Genomic DNA, 25056 nt, shown 5'->3' with positions numbered 1-25056 from the left:
TAAACCACAGGGACTAAACTTCAGATTTTGGGAAACCACAAGGACCATTTATGATGTTTTTTCTTAAATATAAAAATTATATGTTGTTTTGTATATCAATATACTATTTAATTAACTAATTTACTTATTACCGAAATTTATATACTAAAAATCCTTTAGTTTATGTTTTAAGTAATTTTATATTATAAAATAAATTAAAGGATATATAATAATATAAGGTTAACATATTTAAAACGTAAATAAAAAAAGATAATTACTTAAATACAACATATTTTGTGCGTATAATTGATAGAGACAAAAATAGCAACATCATTGTAAGACAAAATTGCAATAATGATCATGTTGTTATGTGGAAATTACCATTTTGGATACAACTTCCAAAGAACTTTTGAGTTTTTGTCGCCCTTAATCCCCCCATTAGGCTTGGCTTTTTGAATCAAATCCAAAGCTTTAAGTGTTCAACAGCACATAATTGCTTAAGAAGGTTTAGGTGATCATTGACAAGTTCGAATATTTAGAGGGTGTTTGGTTTAGCTTCTTAAAACCCAAAAGTCCTTTTGAAAAAGTTACAAAAAGTCATGATTTCCTGATTTTTTTAAAAAGTTGATTTTCCTTGTATAAAAAGTCAAAAATAGCTTTTTAAAATTAGTTTACCAAACATCTTTTTTTTTTTTTTTTTTTTTTTTTTTTTTTTTTCAAAAAAGCCTTTTGACTGTGAAAAGCTAAACCAAACACCCCCTTAAATATCACCAAAGATTTGATCAAGTCCCCCATTTCTTTAAACCTCTTTTTTAGACTCAATATGATTAATTATCACCCGATATAAAATCTTCAAAAATATGAATCAAAACTCATCAAATATCAAACTAAAACTTACAACATTGAAGAAAATCTAGCTTTTATCTACATAATCTTTGGCTTTTTAGTTCTCCATTTGAAGCTACATATATGTATATAATAACAAACAAGAAGAATCATAAGTCCTAACCACTATCACATAATATGAATCAATGTCTGTTTATCATTTAGCCTCTGTTGTTTCTATGTCTCTCCACATTAACACTTGAATCCAGTGTCGATAATATTTGTGGCATTGACATGCCCCCAGACACCACAATTTCTGCAATAAAAAACCACAAAAACTATTCAACCTTTTTCCTTTTTCACTTAATAGACCAAATAAACCGTTTGAATTCCAAACAAATTCACAATATTCATCAATTTTGAAGGTTATTTTAGTCATTTAATACAAAGTTATGACTTACCAATTCCTTCACGAACAGATAAGTTGGGTCTGATTACATCCTTTGAATTGACCAAAAAGATATCACCAATGTAAAGATGATTCGTTGGAACATATACCGAATATAGCTCTTCTTCCCCTGAATAATTCTATTAAAAAAAAAACGAATAATTAATTTTGTTATATTTTACTAATAACATACGAAATGATTAAAAAAGAGTGGAAATTTATAAACCTGGAGAGTGACAGATGAAGTAATGAAACCAAATGCATATTCTCCAATACGAGGATGCCTAATGATTGCCACTTCTTTAAATGCTTGTGTGTTTTGATCTGATATATTATCAACAACAAATAATAACATTAGCAACTATATATTATATTATATTATATTATATTATATATAAATAAATAAATAAATTAATAACCTGGAGAAATGGCAGCACTAATTTGTTTGGATGCATTGTAGATATGACGAACAAAAGGCATTCGTTTAATGAACCATTCTCCAAGGCTTAGAACAGATGCACCCAACCATGATGACATGAACACTCCAACCAAAAATATGAACATGATGGATGTTATAAATCCAACACCTAAATAAAATTCAAATTCATTAAAGTTTATTGGTTTAATCACTTAATTAGTTTTAGTGGTGATTAAAAATGTGCTCACCAAATATATCTATGCCGAGTTGGACATAAATTGGAGAGAAAAATCCATCCACAAAATGTATAAACCACCATGTTATGTAGAAAGTTATAGCGATTGGCAATAGGATCACACTGCAAAAAAAAAAAAATGAAATCTTTAAACATTAAAACTAAATCCGAAATGGCATTAAAAGATGATTTTTATTTTTTGTTGGCTGTTATCGAAGGAAAGGGCATTTTGGGAATTGAAGGTAATGTGAATACCATCCGGTCATGAACTTTTTAGAAGCCCAACTTCTGACAACTTTGATGAAAGTCTACATGAAAATGATGACATGAAAAATCTCATTAGAATAGGGTGATTGGAGATAGGTGGGATTCATTAAAAGAAATAAGACTGATGAAATTATAAGAAGAAAATCAGAGAGTAAACTCATATGATAATGGAATACAATGATTCAATCCATCACCTTGCTCATTCCATTATCTACATCATTCCAACCAAACAGATCCCAAGTTGTGAAAGTTATAATCAATCCATTTCGATCATAGATTCATAGTGGATGAGGTAAAAGAACTTAAAACCAAACTACCAACGTCCCTCTTCACAATTCTTAAGTCTTAACCACTTCCCACCTAATTCCCTCTTGCTACATACGAGACTCATAGAATCATAGTCGAGTTATTCAATGGAATCCATCAATGATACCCAACGAACGAATCAAGCATTCAATTCACTCCCGTAAAAGTTAAAACTCAGAGCTATACCCCTAATCACATACAATCTTGTATCCACAGAGAAAAACTAAAAACTAAATGATGTAATAGAAACTTAGAAAGCACAATGAACAAAAACCCGCTACGATCCTATAAGAAGTTCAGATAATAAAGGGAATTCACCTAAAACCCTAACAGGGGGCAGTAAGTTTCATAATCCAAAGCCCAACTAAGCAATCAAATCGAACATAGTATCATTTAGAAATTTAAAAGTATAGCTAGCTAGTGAGAGAAAGAAAGAGACCTCTCGGCCGGCGTGATGAGACGATGAGTTGGAAGAAGGTGAGGGTTTTGAAGACGCGTCGTCGTCATCGTCAACCGTATTGGCGACAGGTATAAGCAGCTCTCGATCTCTGCTACTCGGAGATTTTTCATCGCCCATTACTTTCTCTCTCTCTCTCTCTGTCTCTCTCTCTCTCTACTTTCTCTCTCTAAGACTTTCTCTTGAAATTGAAATTCATTAAAAGAGAGATTGTGTTCAAGTAATATACCAACTTACATATTGAATTTTATATTGAAACTATAGCAGGGTGCATGTGAAGAATTCAAGAAATTTGTTGGTAGTATAAAAGGGGCGGAAAGTTCAACGCTGAAAGCTACAAATTAGAAATTGCAAACCCTAGGAATTTTGATATATGCAAAACTGGGGAAAGTGTTTTCATGGGCGAATGCTCTCAACAAGAAGTCAACGGGGGATAGGAATGAGTCTACCTCTAATTAGATGGATAAATGGATAATCATAAAAATATCATAGGATTTATGAAGAATTAATAAAAATAATCCATCTTAAAAAATCAACCTTCTATATATTTTAAAATTAGGATTTTACTCGTTGTGCATGGTAAAACAAATATATAGGATAATGACGCAATAAAGTTTTCGGTTAAAATTACCATTCGGTTGGGACAAACCCAAACTTTTTGCTAGGATTAATCTTCGTAGTTGATGTCAAATTCGAGAAAGATGCCCACAGCCACAAAGATTTGTATTATCAAATATCTTATGTGTCTTTGAAACCATTCGGTTGGGAAAAACCTCATACTTTTTGCTATGATTCGTCTTCGTAGTTGATGTCAAATTCGAGAAGGATGTCTATAGCCACAAGGGTTTGTATCATCAAATATCTTACGTGTCTTTGAAATGTGTGAGTCTGAGTTGTAAATCATCGATTTAGTAGAAGAAGAAGCAACCAAAGGAGAATAAGATGTTGTAAATAGTATTCAAGGTCATTAACTGTTTTGGTAATATTTCTAATAATAGCAGAGTCATTTTGGGTTGGCCACATGACCCAAATAGCATAAAAAATGGAGTTTAATAATATGTTAATTTATTAAGGAATTAACAAATTAATTAGAAACTATTTTGATAAATTAATTAAAAGGATTTAATTAATTTAAAGAGGTTGAATATTAATTAATTATAAGGGTTAATTGCAATATTCTAGAACCTCCTAGAAGATATATGGTGGATGGTTTTGATGCCCTGAGGATAAGGGTAGAGTTGGTTTGAATCAAATAAGGATAAACCCTATAGTTTGTATCCATTTGTGATTTTAATAGCTACCTATAAATTGACTGTTAGGGTAAAGCACGTAGCCGATTATTCCTATCTCTAAATTCACCTAACCTCTATCTCATCCTCTCCATAACCAAATTTTCATCCCCTCTCATAAGGTTCTTGAGTTTTTGAATAAACCCTAATTTGTGGGATCTTTCTTTTTGCAATTTGGTGCGTGAGTCTGATTACATTACATGGATTCTCCTTTGGATCCTTCATCTTGAAACTAAGTTGGCATGTACGAGATCACAAGGAAGTGAACATGAGGTTAGTAATTGTTTCTATTAAGTTTTTTCAAAGTGTGATGCTATAATTGTAAAACATAGATTCTATGTTGCATGTGCACTTAGGTATATCAACTTTTGATTTTTCCACTACCTATGTAATGTATACTTCATGCTAATAATCCCCAACAATGGTATCAAAGCCTAATTGTTTTAATTATGGTACAAAACTTTGTGAAAAAACGAAAATCGAAAAGAAACCTATCAATCGCAGGCACATCACGCCCTCTGTTTGGCACGACGCGCTTATTGGGTTTTTATTTTTATGGGATTTTTACTGATTTCAAAAATCTCACTTATTGTACGATGACAATCGATTTTCATTTAATTAGACATTGTTTTTCACTAAAAAAAATTATATTTGAATATTCTTTAAACCAAATTAAAATTTGAAACAATTTAGTGGGGGGCGTTCACGATCTTGCGGCTAGAGCTTTCATCAATAGTGTTACTTTGGCCATTAGTGAGTTGGCTATTAGATGAAACAGTTTAGTTCCCATGGAACTGAACATCTTACATTGAGGAGTTTTATTGAATATGATTATTGATTCTCACCCATGATAACCTTTCGAACAAAGGTATTGATCTAGAATATATTATGTGCCCTATTTTGTGGTTTGGCTATGGAAACCGTTAGCCACTTATTATTATTTTTTTTGTTCGGAGTTGTGGACATTTGGAAGCTCATTACAACATGGTGGGGGTATTGTGTGTCCTCGTGTCTCGACTTTGGGCTCTTTGATCAACTGAGCGAATCGTCTGAAGCTCAATAGTCAATAGTGGACAAAGGAAATATTTTGATGCGGTCATAATTACAACGATTTGGGTCTTATGGAAATTTCGTAACAATTTGATTTTTGTAATAACAAAACCCAAAATATCAAGGCTGTTTTATGATAGTTTCGTTTTTTTTTATTAGTAATAATATAAGTAAAAAGTATAGCTCTAGTTGGATTGAATGGTTGCATGGCCCCTTTTTTTGCTTCTATAACTTTGTAATTTTGATCTATCTCCAATTGCTAGTTTTAACCCATTTATGCCTTTCTAAAAAACCTTAATTAGAAACTAAAATTACAATTGGATTGTTGTACCCTTCACAAAATAATTCTGAAACACCTTAATTTTGTGTTCCTAAATATCGGGTAGGGTAGCCAAACAATTGATGACACATAGAAAAACCATCCATTCAAGAAACACAAACTCGTGTTTCATAAAAACATGCACCCCACAAATTGAAGAGCTCCATGAGGTTTCTAAAATTAGAAAGACCACAAACAAAAAAATGGGACGAAACAAACACAAAAAACGATCAAAAAACCAAATTCTTGCCATTCAACCAATCAAGAATGCATTCTTTTATCCCAAAATTTTGTTTTAGAAATTTCCCACTAATATCTTTAAGAAAAGTGGGTTTTTATTGTTTTTATAGGCTTGTATAGATTCAAACCATGCATAATCCCTTGATTAATCTCCGGTAAAATCCAAAGAAAAGCAGAACTTGTAAGAAAATGGCGGAAGAAGAGCAAACATCGGAAGTTCCTGGGAAAGAAACGATGGTTGTCGAACAATCTGCAGATGTTAAATCGACCGAAAGCACATCAGATTTAGAAAACAGTACAAAACCAGAAACCGCCAAGGAAAAGCCGAAAACGGGTAAGCTTTTAACAAATTCATGTTTCCCTCGCTGATTATTTCTAAACAAAATTGTTTTTATTTTCTGTAGATCTAGAACAGATGAGAGAAAAGTTTTCTAAGCTGCTTTTAGGAGAGGATATGTCAGGTGGAGGAAAGGGTGTTTCATCAGCTTTGGCTCTAACGAATGCCATTACAAATCTTGCTGGTAATGAATCCGACTAGTTTACAAGTTAATTCGTTAAAACGTAATCATTTTTCTTGATCTTTTTGTGGGAAATCTGTAGCTTCGGTGTTCGGGGAACAACATAAACTAGGACCAATGAAAGAAGATTCAAAAAAGAGGTGGAGAAAAGAAGTAGATTGGCTACTATCGATCACCGATCATATCGTCGAGTTTGTTCCCGTTCAACACACAGCAAGAGATGGATCAAATATGGAGGTCCTAATAATGTGTGTGCATGTTTTAGTGTGTGTTTTGTAGCTAAGTTTCCTAATATACAATTCAGACATGCAGATTATGGTGACGAAACAAAGAAAAGATCTTCTCATGAACATTCCTGCACTAAAAAAGCTCGACAAGATGCTCACTGTAATGATACCAAACTCCTGAAATCTCCATATTTATTCATTTCACCTATTGAAGTTGTTTATATGTTTCAGGATTGTTTAGACAATTTCAAGGATCAGAAAGAATTCTGGTATGTATCTAAAGATGCGAATGAATCAGAAAAAGGAGTGCAAAGAAACGATAAATGGTGGCTACCAACGGTGAAGGTTCCTCCGGGAGGGTTGTCGGAAGAATCAAGAAAATGGATGCAGAAGCAGAAAGACTGCGCGAATCAAGTTCTGAAAGCTTCCATGGCTATAAATGCTGAAGTTCTTGGAGAAATGGAGATTCCTGAGAATTACATCGAAACTCTCCCTAAGGTATATATATAACCCATAATACATGAAGGATACAACTAAATATGCAACGTGTACAACCCTGGAAAGCTGAACTGCCTACATTTTTTAAACAGACCGAAAGCATCTATGATCGATTTCCATTCTTGCAGACGTTAGCTTCAATGTTTCAGTGGTTAGCTTCATGGGTTGTACACCGTGTATGTACACATGGTACTCTTCCTTTCTATTCCCTACTTGGTTTTAGTCGACTTAACAAAAACGATTTGACTAAGGTTACAAAATAAGTAATTCTTTTGTCCATTTTTTTCATAAACAATTAAACCCCTAATGTTATCTTGATTGAGTGCTGACATGATAAATGAAACAATATATTAATTAATGTATTGAAAATGATTACAGAATGCTCGAGATAGCCTTGGTGATGTGACTTATAAGAGCCTTACAGTCGAGTTCTTCGACCCAGGGCAATTCCTAGCATCTGTGGACTTGTCATCAGAACATAAAATACTTGATCTAAAGAACAAAATGGAAGCTTCGGTGGTCATATGGAAGAGAAAAATGCATCAAAAAGAGTCAAGATCTTCATGGGGTGCATCTGCAAAAATGGAAAGGAGGGAACTTTTCGAAGAGAGAGCTGAAACCATTTTAATCCTCATCAAACAACGCTTCCCGGGACTTCCTCAATCGTCACTAGACATCTGCAAAATCGAGTCGAATAGAGTATGAACACGAAAAAACCACATATCTCCTTCTCCTCTTGTTCAATGGCTAAAGATTTGTCATTTGACAACAGTCGAACATATATCTTTATGACTGTTCGACTGCTGACAACAACCACACCATAAATTTACGTTTTTTTTTTTTTTAAACAGGATGTCGGCCTTGCGGTTTTGGAGAGCTATTCACGGGTATTAGAGAGTTTGGCGAACACGGTGATGAATCGTATAGAGGATGTACTTTATGCAGATGACTTGGCACAAAATTCATCGGAAAACAACACGAAATCATCACCATCAGATCAAACTCAGGGGAACAAAACTCCGAACGGAACACCTACGACAATATCGGATATCATGGGGTGGGGATCAGATCAAGGAGAAACTGAGATAACGGAAGAGTTTTTAGATAACAAATTGATGGGGGAAACAACCAATGATATGTTTACAAGAAAACCTACGAGCATTTTGACCAATCATATATGGAAAAGCTAGCGGTTGACATATATTAAGAAGTTGAAAATCACGTCAATAGACACATTGGAAACAAGGAAAGATTGGACAAAAGATGAATACTAGGAATACAAGAGGATTATGCATTTATGCCCGTTAAACGCAAAAATATTTGCAATGACTCAAAAAGAGTATATTCGCTCATGAAAAACTCTTTTCCTTCATACTTGAATCAGAAGGACGAGTTTGTGGATATTAACTTTAGTTATGTTGTTTCTTAGAACATATTAACATCTCTCGATGTGCTTGTTGTATACTGAGTAGGTTATACAGATATTATAGTTCCATGTAGATGGGGAACAAAAAATTTCAATGTCTAATATACCAACACATAATGAGGTTGTAAAGAGCTGGAAAAATAAGTTGGGTTCCCACCATACATATATAAAAACCATGGCACTTCATTGTATTTTTATTGAAGTATTCAGTCACACGCGCATCACTCACACATTGTTTTTCCAAAACAATCTCTATATAAGACCAAACGGTGTGGACTTGCTGAACACCGGGCCGACCACTCAACATGCCGAGATCGGTTTGTAACGTCCCATATTCACAACAAAAAGTTTTCATTTTTATCATAAAAAAACTTCCCAATTATAAATCTATTTTTAAGAAAACAATTTATTCCAAATTACATTTATCGAAAATCAGAGTAATATGATAAACACGAAATTCTCAGTGTTGTTGATGAGTGTGTATAGTCCCGCTTTCACCTTCCCACGATCTGAAAGAACTTGAAACATAAACAATTAGGTAAGCATAAAGCTTAGTGAGTTTCCCCAAGATACCCATACAACAAACATACTAGCATGCATATCGGGTCCACAATCATCAAATTGGATTACCCCGGGTATGTTGGCATGCCACCTCAACCCAACCGCTCTTTCCGAACCTCTGTGCCTACAACTTACAGCCGGACCGCACCTAGTATCTTGGCCTACAACACACAGCATGACCGCCTCAACCTAACTCACCACCATAAGTCGATACATAAACAATCAAGGATCAATTAGGCACATAATACATGTAATTATCAATCATATAGCTCACTACCGCCTCACACCACATTGTTCCGCTACCAACTAACCTCCAAAGAATGCGTAACCATAAGTAACCAGAGGTGAGATAGCCACTCGAAAAATGATCATACTCTAAAGCCACAACCAAGCAAGGAATAGGCAAGAAAGTGTAACACCGAAAAATTTTAAATTTATTTTATTCATTTTTATTTCATAAAAATGCACATTATCCTATATAAACACTTTTTATTTATAAATCATCAACAAGGTTTTCAGAACATTATGAAATTCCAGGATCTGTATTCATCACTCTTTTCTCTTGTGTGTGTACAATCAAGCCGCCGCCTTCCAGCGACTCTGAAGAACCTGAAACACATAACACATAACACGGTAAGCACGAAGTTTAGTGAGTTCCCAAAAATACCACATACAACACATAAGCCACTCAAGGCTACAATAGGACCCTCCGGTCGGTGTGTCTCAGCGGAACCCTCCAGTTCCGTATCGTTGGACCCTCTGGTCCGGTCTATATCTTTGGACCCTCCGGTCCAGTCTATAAACTCCGCATAGCATAAATCACAAAGACATGATGCATAGCATATCACATATAACATAATACTCAATGTAAACACATAAGACCCTCCGGTCACACATAACTACCACTCAAGGTAACATATAGTGAGAAGACTCACCTCGGGTAATTCTCGAAAAGTCTCGAACTCGAAATACCGATCTAGCCGCCACCTAATCACATAAATAAATAACTCTAAATCAGCAGTGGCTCTCAAAGGCTAGACAAGTCTCGTATTATGCTTCCCAAAAGGGTAATAGTCCACTGGTTGACTAAACCCTAAAAGTCAACGGTCCAACTTTGACCAGACTCGTCGAGTCCACACGCGTAATCAGATTCCTCACAAGGTCTCACTCGACTCACTGAGTCACCCACCCAAATCGTCGGGTCTCAATCACGAAACTCGGGTAAACTCGATCCGACTCGTCGAGTCCTCCTATGGACTCGGCGAGTCTCCTCCATGACCAAACTCATCTGACCTTCTAAGGTCAGATCTAATTCACCAACTTGTAGATCTATCCTTCTAGCACCCACAAATCACATAAAGGTCCAAACTTTACGTTCATGCATCATGATTAGAGCCATAAACGAAGAAATAGCCATCTAAATGGAAACCTAGGCTCAAACTCTCTATGTGACTGCATAAAGCTGAACATAAGGGACTCTCTGGACCTCCCATGGTCTAGATCTAAGGCTTATTCCACATTGGGACCTCAAACATTCCATAAACCTCTAAAGAGAATGGTTAAGAAACCCTAGATTCATGAAATCAACATCAAACATGAGAAATGGTCTGATTTGTTTCCTCAAAGTGAAGCTCCAGGCTTCATAACCTTAGTACATCAACCCCCTCTGGTCCCTCTTGCTAGAATCTCATCTTCTCTTTAGAAATGACACACCAAAATGCTCAAGATGGCTCTTCTTTACTCTCTAAGCTCTCAAGGATGATTTAGGGTTTCTCCAGGGTAAGGATAGCCGCAATGTGAGGCTATGAGTGCCCTTAAATAAGCTCTAAAACCCGGGAATTAGGGTTCCAATTTCCATCGCAGACTCGACGAGTCATATGCCCGACTCGTCGAGTCTGGTCGCGAAGATTCGCAGAAACTTCCTCACCTACTCGACAAGTCGTGGCACCAACTCATCGAGTCCCTCCTTTTTCTTGAATAAATAATTAAAATTAAATCATATCCGAAACTCTGGATGTTACAATTCTCCCCCACTAGAATCAGACTTCGCCCTCGAAGTCTTGCGCTGGAAACAGCTCGGGGTACTGCTCAATCATCTCCGACTCCACTTCCCACGTCAGCTCGGATCCTTATCCGTGCTGCCACTGGACCTGAACCAGAGACACTTCCTTGTTCCTCAAAACCTTGATGTTTCGATCCCTAATCGCCACCGGTCTCTCAACATAGTTCAGGCTCGCATCCACCTGAATATCCTCTAATGGTACCACTGCCGACTCGTCAACTATACACTTTCTCAGCTGCGACACGTGGAAGGTGTCATGAATCTTGGCCCAACTCTGCAGGTAACTCTAACCGGTTGGCTACCCGGCCTACCCTCGCAATCACTCGGAATGGACCAACATAACAAGGCCCCAGCTTGCCCCTCTTCCTGAATCGGATCACTCCTTTCCAAGGAGATACCTTCAGGGGTACGAAGTCACCGTCCTGGAACTCGAGCTCTGACCGCCGTCTATCAATATAACTCTTCTGACGGCTCTGGGCTGTCGGTAACCTCTGTCTGACCTACTGAAACTGCTCGGTCGTCTGAAGCGCAATCTCTGTACTACCCATCACACGTTGCCCTACCTCTCCCCAGCAAATGGGGGTCCGACACCTCCTCCCATACAACAACTCAAAGGGTGGCATACCGATGCTCGAATGATGACTTTTGTTATAGGAAAACTCATAGAACCTCAACCCCATAGTTGAACTTCCATTGTTACCCATGACATGATCTAAAATGTCTCGCTGACTTCCTCTTCGTATCAACTATCTCAGCCCTGTGACACGCAGGTCACAAAATTTCCAAATGAAAAGTACAATCCAACCGAAGATCGACTTAGCCCCGATCTCTGATGTCTACTGCACATATCTCTGTGCATCTCGTGGTATCTCCCGCACTTGAGTACTGACCTATACAGGTTAAGACATCCAATGACGACAATACCCTTCATCCAAAAATTCACCTCAGAATTCCAGAGTTTCATCTCGTTTACCCATGCACCATCAATGCCAAACTCAACTCGAGAGTTTGGTCTGACCAAAAGTTGGAACTTCGCTTCCCATAAGATACTCTTCTCATGACTCGGCTTGCACCCCGAGCAATACCACTTTTCCAACTTCCTCATGTTGCGACAATCACAAATCAAAACAAAATATAATGATTCCCGATAGAGACGGAGACCCCAGTCTCACCCCTGGTTCAACCACCAGACTCCAAAAACACAATACTAGGACTACTCAAGCCTAAAACTCTTCTACATCATACATTGATCAGAGAACACTCCATCGTTACACTCTCTTGTCGTCTAGTGAATACTATGGCTCCCCGCAGCATCACGATAACCTCTCGATGACTAGTGAGTACTACGGCTCCCCGTAGTATCACAACACCCTCTGACTAGTGAGTACTACGGCTCCCCATAATATGACCACACCACACTACGTCCACCAACTCATGCTCCGCAGACTATCATAGATAGCTACACATACTCGACCCAAATATGCATCCCAGACTCTGGCGGCAACCGACATAACAAAATACCTACTTCTGCGGAGATCCACTTTCTTAAATAATCCCTCTTGATGTCAATACTCGAAGGGCTCCCACTGGAACCGTAGATACATGATACACCACTAGTCGTCTCAAACTCAAGATTCCAAATAACTCCGAAATCGGAACATTATACCCGGGTACTACGGAACACTGTTACAGACATCACAATGTCCTGCCTCAACAACTGATCTCCTACTCCCAGCACCATACAGGTACAACAATACATTTCCTCTGAACACCATAAACGATTCTTCATTTTACCCAATGCGCAACTTCAGTGTATCCAAACACTCAATTGGAATACAAAGAAAGCGCTAACACTTCAGAACACGCTAATGATCCTCCGAAACCCTTTCCTCTGCTGCTCATAATCCAAGCAAGAACTCACATACCGGCCCAGGAGTTGGCTGCTCGATCATCTTCTATCTACCCCAAAAGGGCATATACAAACCATACTTCGACTCAAAAGTTCTCAACTGCCCATACCATCATTACGAGCCTTCCGCTTGAAACGACCCTAACCACCACCAAATTCCTGACCATCGGCCACCTGCTGTGGAGACACTCATCCTTTCACAGACACATACCACATGCATTATCTCGCTCTGCACTTTTCCTTGATCACCAATGACCCTGGTCTCATGAATTCGATCCGCAGGTTTCTGCATCCAATCCCTAACTGCTCTTGCACAAATCTTTGGTTCCCTAAAAAAAAAAAATACTCGGTTCTCCCCCGCTTGGGGATTGAAACATCACCAATTGACGCATCAACAATCTACCCCACAGACGGTTCCCACCAGGAACATCTTACCTACGCTTGGAAGGTGTCACACTACACCCAATGATCTCCCCACGTAGAGATCAAGAAACCTCAAATACCCTAAATCTACGAAGAAATTCTCAGGAACTTCTCATCACGGCTGCCTCTAACCATTCGAAGTCTCATACCATCCCAATACCGAACATTCCAATTGTCCAGTACTATCACTGACTCTTAGACTGAAACAAGTCATCATACTCCTCATCCTCGACTTCTCAACCCCTGTTCCAACACGTGAATCATCACGAGAATGGGGATTCCACTACCATACTCAATACCCATCATAGAAGAGTCACCGCTCTGATATACTCGTCTGGATTACCCATTGATATCGCTACCACACGCCCTACTATACTCAATTAGGCTGTAATGTGGTCCTTGACCATCTCAGTCCCCACTGAATACCTGCTCATGGTAGATCATTTCCTCGCGGCAGACATGCTGCCTGATACATTGGTGGAAAAAAAAATCGACATCAATGTCAACTCGTAGGGTTTACTCCCAAACCCATAACTGAAATCTCACGTTTCTCCTGTTTCCCACAGGAAACATAAATAGCACCCATCAGGTCATAGAAGGTGACATCTCGTCCATCGACTGATTGCTCACTCATACCGCAATCCCACATAAATGCCTTCTCTACTAATCCTTGAGTCTTACGACTACATCTGACATCATACCAATAATACTCTGAAATGCTCTCGACCTCCCTCTCAAGGGATGCCTCTTCGGACTCAATCATGACCCTTAGGCCTAAAACCCCATCGCGTCCAGACTCCCCCAATCAATCCTGACCGGACAACCAGAGAATCACAAGCATCATTTGCTAAGAACCATGGTACTCATCCCATGACATCTCTCCTCAATCTGCTACAATATATGGTACTCGAACTATAACATCACCCCTCAATATGCTAAGATGCATGGTACTCGAACCATGGCATCACTTCCCAATCTGCTCCGATGTATGGTACTCGAACCATAACATCACTACTCAATTTTCTCTCGAACCATAACATTATTCCTCAATCTGCCCCGATGTATGGTACCCGAACCATAACATCACTCCTCAATATGCTCCGATGTATGGTACTCGAACCATAACATCACTCCTCAATCTGTTTCGATGTATGTTACTCGAACCATAACATCACTCCTCAATTCTGTTCCGATATATGGTACTCGAACCATAACATCACTCCTCAATATGCTCTGATGGATGGTACTCGAACCATAACATCACTCCTCAATCTGCTCCTTAGAACCTTCAGAATACTCCCTGTATCGAGTATGGGTCCTCTACTTTCGGTAGTACGGGCCCATACTACCTGCCACATCTACCCATACTTTCCACACAGACCATCCCAGAGCTCCTAAGTAGCTGCTCAACCTTCTCCTTCACCAATTCCGTCACACGTGCTCGCTCCTCAGCGAAATGCTCTACTCCGCCAGCGTACTAATCTGGCTAAAGTTACTCCCTAGGCTCTTCCTTGGTCCTCCCACTTCTCTGCCATCAGCTGCTGAAGAGCTCCTGATGGTGCCAGCCATCTACCTCCTGAATATCGTCATATTCACTTGGTAGCTGACTCCCATCATCGAGGTTCCACAAAGCACGAAGCAAGCAGCATTCGGGCATCGAAAAGTACATAGAACTCACTCTAGGTGATAACTCCGCTTGCTCTGCTCATTCTCAAAAGTACCACCGAACTCTGCAACTCTACCCCTCGCAGGTTCTAACTATTCCTTCGATAAGCACCACAATACTCATCTAGGCATCTCTCCTAGATTACTCCTCTACTCAAATCCCCTAAAAGTATTCCAACTGAATACTCTCACTCATCACATACTCAAAAGCACAACACATATAACAGCAACTCCTAGGCTAAGGCATCACAAATCAAGCCACTTTAGTCCTAAGATATGAAATACCTATCCTGTCTCTAGCATGCATAATATCTCATAAAATGTATCGTAAACATCTCAAAACACAAAAGTAAGGGTATTTTGGGAAATCACCGTTCGGGCTCTGGCTGATTGTACACACTGCTCTTTCTCGTTTTCCCTTTTAACTCTTATTCACTTTTAGAAAATCATTTCTTTGAAAAATTTTCTTACTTCCTCCGTTTGAGTCCAGATTTACCCGAAGGAGCATCCGAATCCCTCAAACCAAGGCTCTGATACCAACTTGTAACACCGAAAAATTTTAAATTTATTTTATTCATTTTTATTTCATAAAAATGCACATTATCCTATATAAACACTTTTTATTTAAAAATCATCAACAAGGTTTTCAGAATATTATGAAATTCCAGGATCTGTATTCATCACTCTTTTCTCTTGTGTGTGTACAATCGAGTCGCCGCCTTCCAGCGATTCTGAAGAACCTGAAACACATAACACATAACACGGTAAGCACGAAGCTTAGTAAATTCCCCAAAATACCACATACAACACATATGCCACTCAAGGCTACAATATGACCCTCCGGTCGGTGTGTCTCAGCGGAACCCTCCAGTTCCGTATCGTTGGACCCTCTGGTCCGGTCTATATCGTTGGACCCTCCGGTCCGGTCTATAAACTCCGCATAGCATAAATCACAAAGACATGATGCATAACATATCACATATAACATAATACTCAATGTAAGCACATAAGACCCTCCGATCACACATAACTACCACTCAAGGTAACGTATAGTGAGAAGACTCACCTCGGGTAATTCTCGAAAAGTCTCGAACTCGAAATACCGATCTAGCCGCCGCCTAATCACATAAATAAATAACTCTAAATCAGTAGTAGCTCTCAAAGGCTAGACAAGTCTCGTATTATGCTTCCCAAAAGGGTAAAAGACCATTCTACCCCTCCCCTGGCCCAATAGTCCACTAGTTGACTAAACCCTAAAAGTCAAGGGTCCAACTTTGACCAAACTCGTCGAGTCAGGCAACGACTCGGCGAGTCCACACGCGTAATCAGATTCCTCACAAGGTTTCACTCGACTCACTGAGTCGCCCACCCAACTCGTTGGGTCTCAATCATGAAACTCGTGTAAACTCGATCCGACTCGTCGAGTCCTCCTATGGACTCGACGAGTCTCCTCCATGACCAAACTCATCTGACCTTCTAAGGTCAGATCTGATTCACCAACTTGTAGATCTATCCTTCTAGCACCCACAAATCACGTAAAGGTTCAAACTTTACGTCCATGCATCATGATTAGTGCCATAAACGAAGAAATATCCATCTAAATGGAAACCTAGGCTCAAACTCTCTATGTGACTGCATAAAGCTGAACATAAGGGACTCTCTGGACCTCCCATGGTCTAGATCTAAGGCTTATTCCACATTGGGACCTCAAACATTCCATAAACCTCTAAAGAGAATGGTTAAGAAACCCCAGATTCATGAAATCAACATCAAACAGGAGAAATGGTCCGATTTGTTACCTCAAAGTGAAGCTCCAGGCTTCAACCTCAGTACATCAACCCCCTCTGGTCCCTCTTGCTAGAATCTCATCTTCTCTTTAGAAATGACACACCAAAATGCTCAAGATGGCTCTTCTTTACTCTCTAAGCTCTCAAGGATGATTTAGGGTTTTTCCAGGGTAAGGATAGCCACAATGTGAGGCTATGAGTGCCTTTAAATAAGATCCAAAACCCGGGAATAAGGGTTCCAATTGCCAGCGCAGACTCGGCGAGTCATATGCCCGACTTGTCGAGTCTGGTCGCGAAGATTCGCAGAAACTTCCTCACCTACTCGACGAGTCGTGGCACCAACTCATCGAGTCCTCCTTTTTCTTGAATAAATAATTAAAATTAAATCATACCCGAAACCCTGGATGTTACAGAAAGCCTATATCAAAAGTTCTCAGGCTATCCTACATGATACATACAGTGTAACGCGTAACTTTTCAACAAAAATTTTCATTGTAAAACCACATAATTCTCATAACATATCTCACAAAAATCCCATTTATTTAATTTACAAACGCAACTCCATAATTGTTTGATTAATAATCCAGGATCCTCAAAACATAACTTTTTTCTCTAGGGTGTACAATCGAACCGGTGCCTTCCCGCGATCCTGAGAAGAACCTGAGACACATATCAAATAACAAGGTAATCACGAAGCTTAGTAAGTTCCCCAAAATACCTCACACACCACGTTAGCCACCCGAGGCTAACTCAATACGACACTTCGATCATTGTGTTCCGACGGTCCTACACTCGGGTAGACCTTCCGGTCCTAACTCAATAAGCTCATAATAATAATACTCAACATAAATCACAAAGACATAATGCAGAATATCGCAATACACAGATAAGCACATAAGACATCTCAATCACACAAAGATACCTCTCATGGTAAGTATAGTGAGAAGACTCACCTCGGGATGATGAACAGCTTCTAGAGATTCTACTACTGCACACCGGCCTCTAACACTGGACCAAGATTCACAATTACCCAATTAAGATCTAAGTCCAAACCCTCACTCTTTAGGTCTAAAGGTAGTCCACTAACTAGCCCGTTATTAACCTAAAACTCATTGGACTCACGAAAGCCCAATAATGAATGGGCTCTCCTGAGGCCCAACTCTCAAGTCCAAGTTACTAACCCAACTCAAGGGCCCAAGGCATATATATATATATATATATATATATATATATATATATATATATATATATATATATATATATATATATATAATCCTCTGGTCTAAAACTCTAGTACAACAAGCCCAAACTCCAGGCCCAAAATGAGACTTAGCCCAAAAGTCCACAGTGAGGTTACGCGGGGCGTACCTCCCTTGGTACGCTTAGCGTACTCACGAATCCAGATTACCCATCGGGGACATTTGGTCAATACGCGGGGCGTACTGGAATTATGCTCAGCGTACTTCCTAGGATCACTCTTTCTATACATTTGATCTTAATCAGTTAAGACCTTGGCTCATATCACAAATGTAGACTCCCTAATAGCTCTTACTCCATAAAATCAGTGACTTTAAGCCTTTGCATGGCTGATAAAGTCCCAAACCCAAATACTCTCACTCTTTACTCCCAAAAATGCTCATATCTCATGCATGGAGAGATCTTGACGACCAAGATCTCATTTTTAGGACTCGAAACGACTAAAAGCATCTATAAGGACTGATATTATACTCTGGAGTTCATCAAACCCATAAAGTTCCAAGCTTGGGACATAAAACCCTAAAAATGGACTCAAAACAATAACTAGCACCACAATGAACAAGTTTCAAACTTGATACCTCTGGAAGATGCACCAACAAGTGTATAACTCAGATCCAAAAGCTAGATGCTCAAGCTATTCTCTTTCATGGCCCCTTCTTCCAAGGACAAACATAGCAAGACATCACCCCAGTAGATCCATATAAGAAAGCCACCAAGATTCAAACTTTATGCTTCCTGGATCTAGATCAACATGATTAGGGCTTGGATCCACAAGCTCCAAGCCAAGTAATGTTTCCTCAAGGAACTCCTTCTTCCACAATAAGCACCAAAAACATCACTAAATCACCAAAAAGCCCAAGAATCACTCCAATGGAGGCTTAGGGTCGATTTATAGGGTTTAGAGGGATGGAGGCTAAAGATATTAGGGTTAGGTTATGAGATAAGGAGCTTAAATAGGGTCTGAGACCCTAAAATAGGGTTCAGGTCTGATTGGCGTACGCCCAACGTACATATGGTACGCCTAGTGTACTCCGAAGAACATTAGCGACCATCCTGGTCAATACGACCGACGTACTCCAAAGTACGCCCAATGTACTGCCTTCTTCACTAGTACGTTCCGCGTACGCTTTGTGTATGCCTAGAGTACTCGGCTAACCCTAAAACCATGAAACTTCCGAAGCCATAACTTCTTCGTTTTTAAATTCGTTTCCAACGATCCTTATATCCACGAAAAGGTAAAGAGAAGCCCCACACTTCTATCAACTTTATTCCTCCTGAAGCCCACTCGAACTCAGATCCAAATTCATGAAAATCCCACACCATCGCCTTTAACAATACATTTGGGCTCTAAAGCACAAACCGAACTCTTTTATCACACAACCTACCTTACCCACATCCCAAAAAGTTCCTAAACATTTCTCCTTCAAAGCCTCAAAACCTTCTCATACTCGGATTAAGGCCAATGGGCCTTAAATCATAGAACAATCCGGAACAGGATGTTACAATTCTCCCCCACTTAAATTAGATTTTGCCCTCGAAATCGTTCTTTATCTTCACATAGATGGAAAAAAATAACCCGAGAAGCACAACCGTAAAATCTCTTAACATTCAACGATCCATGTCCCAAGACATCCGAAACCAAATAGAAATTCCCAAGCCGAAGAAGGACGAACCCCTTTTCCGTGGAAGTACCTGCTCTAACTTTCCAGAACTGAAGACTATAGTGGTATGTCTCCCCGACAAACCGTCCATGCAGAATATCACCCTGATAATTGCTCATCGAATAACATACTTGGATAAAACACTTCCAACTCCGAGTAACATGTCAGCTCTCGACCCAACGGTTGAACCTCCAAGGCCTACCCCTTGCACACCCAATAAAATGACTTTACAAACCTCCTTTTCACAATAACTATCTCATCACATCATATGACACACAAAGTCATGAAGTTCACTTTACCTCAAGCGGATACTTCAACCCATCTGATGTCGCCTCACCTCCGGCCTCTGTCGTCTATCACTTATTAGATCCATACGTCTCATGGTCCTTCCCAACCAACGAACCGACCCACTCGGGTCTAAAAACATCATACGGAAACCGTTACCACCCAGAATGAGATCCATCTGAAAATCCGGAATCTCATCCTGCCTACCTAATCCTCAAAAAGAGCTAAACTCGAACTCGAGATTTGGGTTCAACAGCAGAATTGGAGCCACTCATATCCAATCTGATACTCAAATCAAAACCCAAGATCCGCGAATTTTCGTATACATTACTTCTCCAATCCCTTCCGATTAACGACAACCCTCCCTAAAATCGTGATATAACAGTCCCCGACCATCACGGAGACCCCAGTCTCGCCCCTGGTCAGACCACCAGGTTCCCGAACACTCAAGTGGTAAGGCTACCCAAGCCTAAGAACTCCTCTGCGTCATACTCTGACTAGTGAATACTACAACTCCCCGCAAAACAATATTCACTCTTATCGACTACCGAGTGTCATGGTTTCCCCGTAGTATCACAACACTCTTTCGCTAACCAGTGAATACTATGGCTCCCCGTAGTACCACCACACTCTCTCGCTGACTAGTTAGTACTACGGTTCCCCACAGTATCAAATACTACAGCTCCCTGTAGTATTACGACACTCTCTCGATGACTGGCGAATACTACGGCTCCCCGTAGTGCCACGATACTCTCTCACACTGACTCATGGATGCTATGGATCCCCGTAGTCTTACAACACTCTCTCGCTCACTAACTCACCATGGGCTCACTCCATGGTTTTTCCTGATAATCCCAAGCGATTATATGTTCCTTCTTGGATTAGAAGCGATATCTGGGCCCCTCGATGATTTTGTGTTGACCCATGTACCAGGCCCGGTCAGAACTAAGTTGATGTGTTCAATTAAGTTCCATGTCAAACAAATCGAAAATCGGGAAACAAACTGCTGGACAATAAGTAAGTCATTGTTCCATGTATTTGTCTAACTGATATCCAGAACATAGGACTATATGATTACTTATCTTAAATGGTGTATCATCATCATCTCAGTTCCGCAAGACCTTAAAAGAGCTACGATTGCTAATCGGTTCCTGAAGTCATTCTTGCATTTATAGTTATTAGACTTATCCAAATGGGAGACTGTTGGATTAGGTGTCTAAGTTCTTTACTATTTCTGGAATGTACTTGACCTGGTTAGCATGGTCTATTTAGGTTGCATGGAATTGCAACACTTGGATAGACTAAATGAGAGAAAGGACACTTAATGATTATTAATATATTATAAGTTCTAATATATTAATAATATTATTTAATTAGTATTGATCAAAGAATTAATTTGGAATTAATTAAGTGATCAAAAAGAGACTAACTAAATATATGGGGTTGATTGTGTAAATCATCTATTCTTGTATAGTGGGCTAATGATCCATGGTTTGTATGGATTGGGCTAAAACCCATAAGGTGCTCCATGGATAGTCCATGGAGGTTACAAAACCATGGATCATGGAATATGGAAAGCCATGACAATTAGGGTTTACATGGTGTAGCCCTACTTATGCCACAACTATATAAAGACCCCTAGACTAGCAAAATCGGCACTACTAGTACAAGCAAGAAATAGGGCTAGCCGATTTTGAGGTGTTAGTGAACTTCTCTCAAGGTTATTCCAAGTGTTGTGGTGTTGTGTGAGACATTTGAGGCATCACACTTGAGGTGCTAGGCTCACAAGGTTCTCAAGGAATCCAAACAAGAAAAGGTATGTTCTTCTTCTAGCATTTATGTTTAAAAGTTCCCCATGCTATGCTAGATAGGTTAAGAACCTTGGAAAAACAAGTTTTCATGTATCTTAGTAAAACATAGATCCAAGGTTTCTAGGGTTGCATGTACACCTTAAGAGTGTTAGAATGCTTAAAACCCTTCATTTTGTCGATGCAAAACACCCCAATAGAGTGTGTAAGCTTGAGAAGTCCATTTATGGACTGAAACAAGCATCTCACAGATGGAATCTTTTTTTCGATGAGAAAGTCAAAGAGTTGGGTTTTCTGCGAAGCGAGGATGAATCATGTGTATATGTCAAAGCTAGTGGGATTATAGTTAGCTTCCTAGTATTGTATGTCGATGACATACTACTCATAGGAAACGGCATCCCGACCCTGAAGGAAGTCAAGACCTAGCTTGGGAAGTGTTTCGCTATGAAGGACCTCAGAGAGGCTGCCTATATTATGGGAATAAGGATGTGAGAAACAGGAGTAAAAGGCTAATAGGACTTAGTCAGAATACTTACTTGGACAAGGTACTAAAACGTTTTAGTATGGAGAATTCCAAGAAAGGGGAGTTACCAATCCAAGGTAATGCCAAGTTGATTAAGACTCAGAGCCCAAGTACCGAAGTCGAGATAGCAGAGATGAGCCAAATACCTTACGCTTCTGCAATTGGCTCGATCATGTATGCGATGACTTGTACTCGCCCTGATGTGACCTTCGCTTTGGGCATGGTCAGCAGATATCAAGGGAACCCTGGCAAAGCACATTGGAACGTAGTCAAGAATATTCTTAAGTACCTTCAAAGGACCAAGGAATGGTTTCTAGTCCTCGGTGGGAGTGATGACTTAAGGGTCTGAGGGTATAGTAACACCAGTTTTCAGATCGACAGGGATAACTACCGTTCACAGTCGGGCTGGGTCTTTACCCTAAATGGAGGAACAGTGACTTGGAATAGTTCCAAGTTGGAGACCGTAGCTGATTCAACGTGCGGATAAAAATACATAGCAGTGAGCGAAACATCAAAGGAGGCGATATGGTTGAAGAACTTCATTGGAGACCTTGGAGTTGTGCCAGCCATAAAGGAGCCCATGGAAATTTTCTATGATAATGAAGGAGCGGTTGCCTTGACCAAGGAACCGAGGGATCATGGCAGATCTCGACATATCGATAAGAAATATCATTTTATTCGACATCGGGTGGAAGAGGGACTCCTCGTAGTAAAGAGGGTATCGTCGGAGGATAACCCTGCAGATCCGCTTACGAAGGGACTGAGTAGGGTTAAGCACTTGCAGCACGCTAGGAGCATCGGGTTGGAGGACGATATTAGTTTAGATTAGATAGTTTCAAAACGTGTAATAGATAAATGTAATTAACATTTGATGATTAAATAAAGGAGTATTATTTATAAGTAAAGTTACTGTCTTATGTTGATTGTTTACCTATTGTTTCACTTTGCATGTTTTGACTTCCTGAATAATAAGATTATTTGAACGTTCCACAGTCACTCATACTTTGGGAGTAGGTATGAAAGAAGATTATCATGAATTGGTTTGTAGATTGTCTAAAGTGTATTAGACATATCAAAGGTTTTTTGCAACATTCATGAGTGCTTATGAATAAGATTTGAGCATTGGATTAAACCTGCAGTTGGTGGTATCACTTCATGGAATTTATCTCGAGTGATCGAAAGACGATAATATCATATGGTCTTAAAACCTCGATATATGGTTTATTGTTTGCAAGTTGGTTGTGCATTGATAATGCGTAAACGCATCAGTAACTTGATGTTATAAAACAGATTGTTGTGTATGATTTGATGAGTGAATGGTAAATGCATATAAGTCGAAGTTTATCTGTTCCTTTTATCCTAAGAGGGTAAAAGCGATATTTGGGCCCCTCGATGATTTGGTTTGACTTATGTGTCGGGCCCAATCAGGACTGAATTGATGTTTTCAATTAAGTTCTATGTCAGAAGAATCAGACATCAAGAAACAAACTGCTGGACAATAAGTATGACTATGTTCCATGTAATTGTCCGCACGATATCTAGAACGAAGGACTATATGATCCCTTCTCTAAAGGACAGGTTGCTGATAAGATCAGAGTTCGACATCATCTTTGAGAGATACGATTACTAATCGGATAGTACTTGCATTTATAGTTACTAGACTTATCCAAGTGGGAGACTGTTGGATTAGTGTCTAAGCCCATAACTATATTTGGTATGTACTTGACCCGGTTGTGTATGGTCCTTTTGGTTTGCCTTCACCAAAGCAACTTGACAGGATGATTTATGGAGATAGAGAGGTTATTATGGTTTGTTAATATATTATATGAATAATATATTAAAGGAGAAATCATATAGTTTAATTAATATTAGTCAGGATTTAATTAATAATTAATTTTGTGGCTAAAAGAGATTAATTAAATAAAGGGGACTAGAATTGTCAATTGTGTAATGGTTGGTTTTGGGATGTGAACTCTCTTGGATATAAGGGGATGAAATTAGGAGTGAAATCCCACTCTGATTTCGTCCAAGGAGGCCTTATTCTAGAAGGTTCTTAATCTGCTTAGGGCCTAAGTCATCCAATTAGGGTTTTGACTGAAACCCTAGCAACTCAACTATATAAAGGACCCCATGGCTTTAGTTTCGGCTACACCAAGAACCCTATAGTTACTATAGCCGAAAATTAGCCTCTCTCATTATCTCTTTTAGATCATCCTATTGTTTGTGGTGTTTGTGAGCCATTAGAGGTGTTACACTTGTGACACTAAGCTTCTTGAAGATCAAGGATTCTTGCATGCAACTATTAAAAGTTATCATTTATACTTGTTGTATTCTAGATTTCAATTTCAATGTATGCTAGATTAGGGTTTTCAAGTCTTGGATGAATTGCATGTACAATAGAGAAACCTAGATCCAAGCTTTAGGGTTTTGCATGAGCACATAGGATTGTTCTTTTGTATAAAATCCATCAGAAACTTCCGAAGGCTATAACTTCTTTGTTATAAATCCGTTTCCGATCATCCTTATATCCAAAAAAGGTAAAGAGAAGCCCCACACTTCTATCAACTTTATTCCTCCTGAATCCCACTCGAACTCATATCCAAATTCATGAAA

The 25056-nt window shown here is 39.2% G+C and overlaps 2 protein-coding genes across 2 annotated transcripts; one reads left to right on the top strand and one right to left on the bottom strand.

Moving 5' to 3' along the window:
• Positions 1–859: 859 nt before the first annotated feature.
• On the bottom strand, positions 860–3350 carry LOC111883882 (protein LIKE COV 1). The gene is made up of 7 exons (XM_023880212.2): positions 2918–3350; positions 2161–2213; positions 1919–2028; positions 1672–1839; positions 1479–1576; positions 1266–1392; positions 860–1120 (listed from the first exon to the last, which is right to left on the bottom strand). The coding sequence occupies exons 1-7, from the start codon at positions 3053–3055 to the stop codon at positions 1026–1028; spliced, it is 789 nt and encodes a 262-aa protein (XP_023735980.1). The 5' UTR covers positions 3056–3350; the 3' UTR covers positions 860–1025.
• Positions 3351–5817: 2467 nt separating this feature from the next.
• On the top strand, positions 5818–8758 carry LOC111883771 (rop guanine nucleotide exchange factor 11). Its single transcript, XM_042896432.2, has 6 exons — positions 5818–6354; positions 6434–6588; positions 6664–6738; positions 6810–7076; positions 7455–7775; positions 7928–8758. Exons 1-6 carry the CDS (start codon positions 6249–6251, stop codon positions 8264–8266), a joined length of 1263 nt encoding a protein of 420 aa, XP_042752366.1. The 5' UTR covers positions 5818–6248; the 3' UTR covers positions 8267–8758.
• Positions 8759–25056: the final 16298 nt, after the last annotated feature.

The sequence above is a fragment of the Lactuca sativa genome, chromosome 7, assembly GCF_002870075.4.
Source record: "Lactuca sativa cultivar Salinas chromosome 7, Lsat_Salinas_v11, whole genome shotgun sequence".
Classification (NCBI taxonomy): Eukaryota; Viridiplantae; Streptophyta; class Magnoliopsida; order Asterales; family Asteraceae; genus Lactuca; species Lactuca sativa.
Note: the sequence above shows the minus strand (reverse complement) of the source record. Positions and strands in the feature narration are given on the sequence as shown.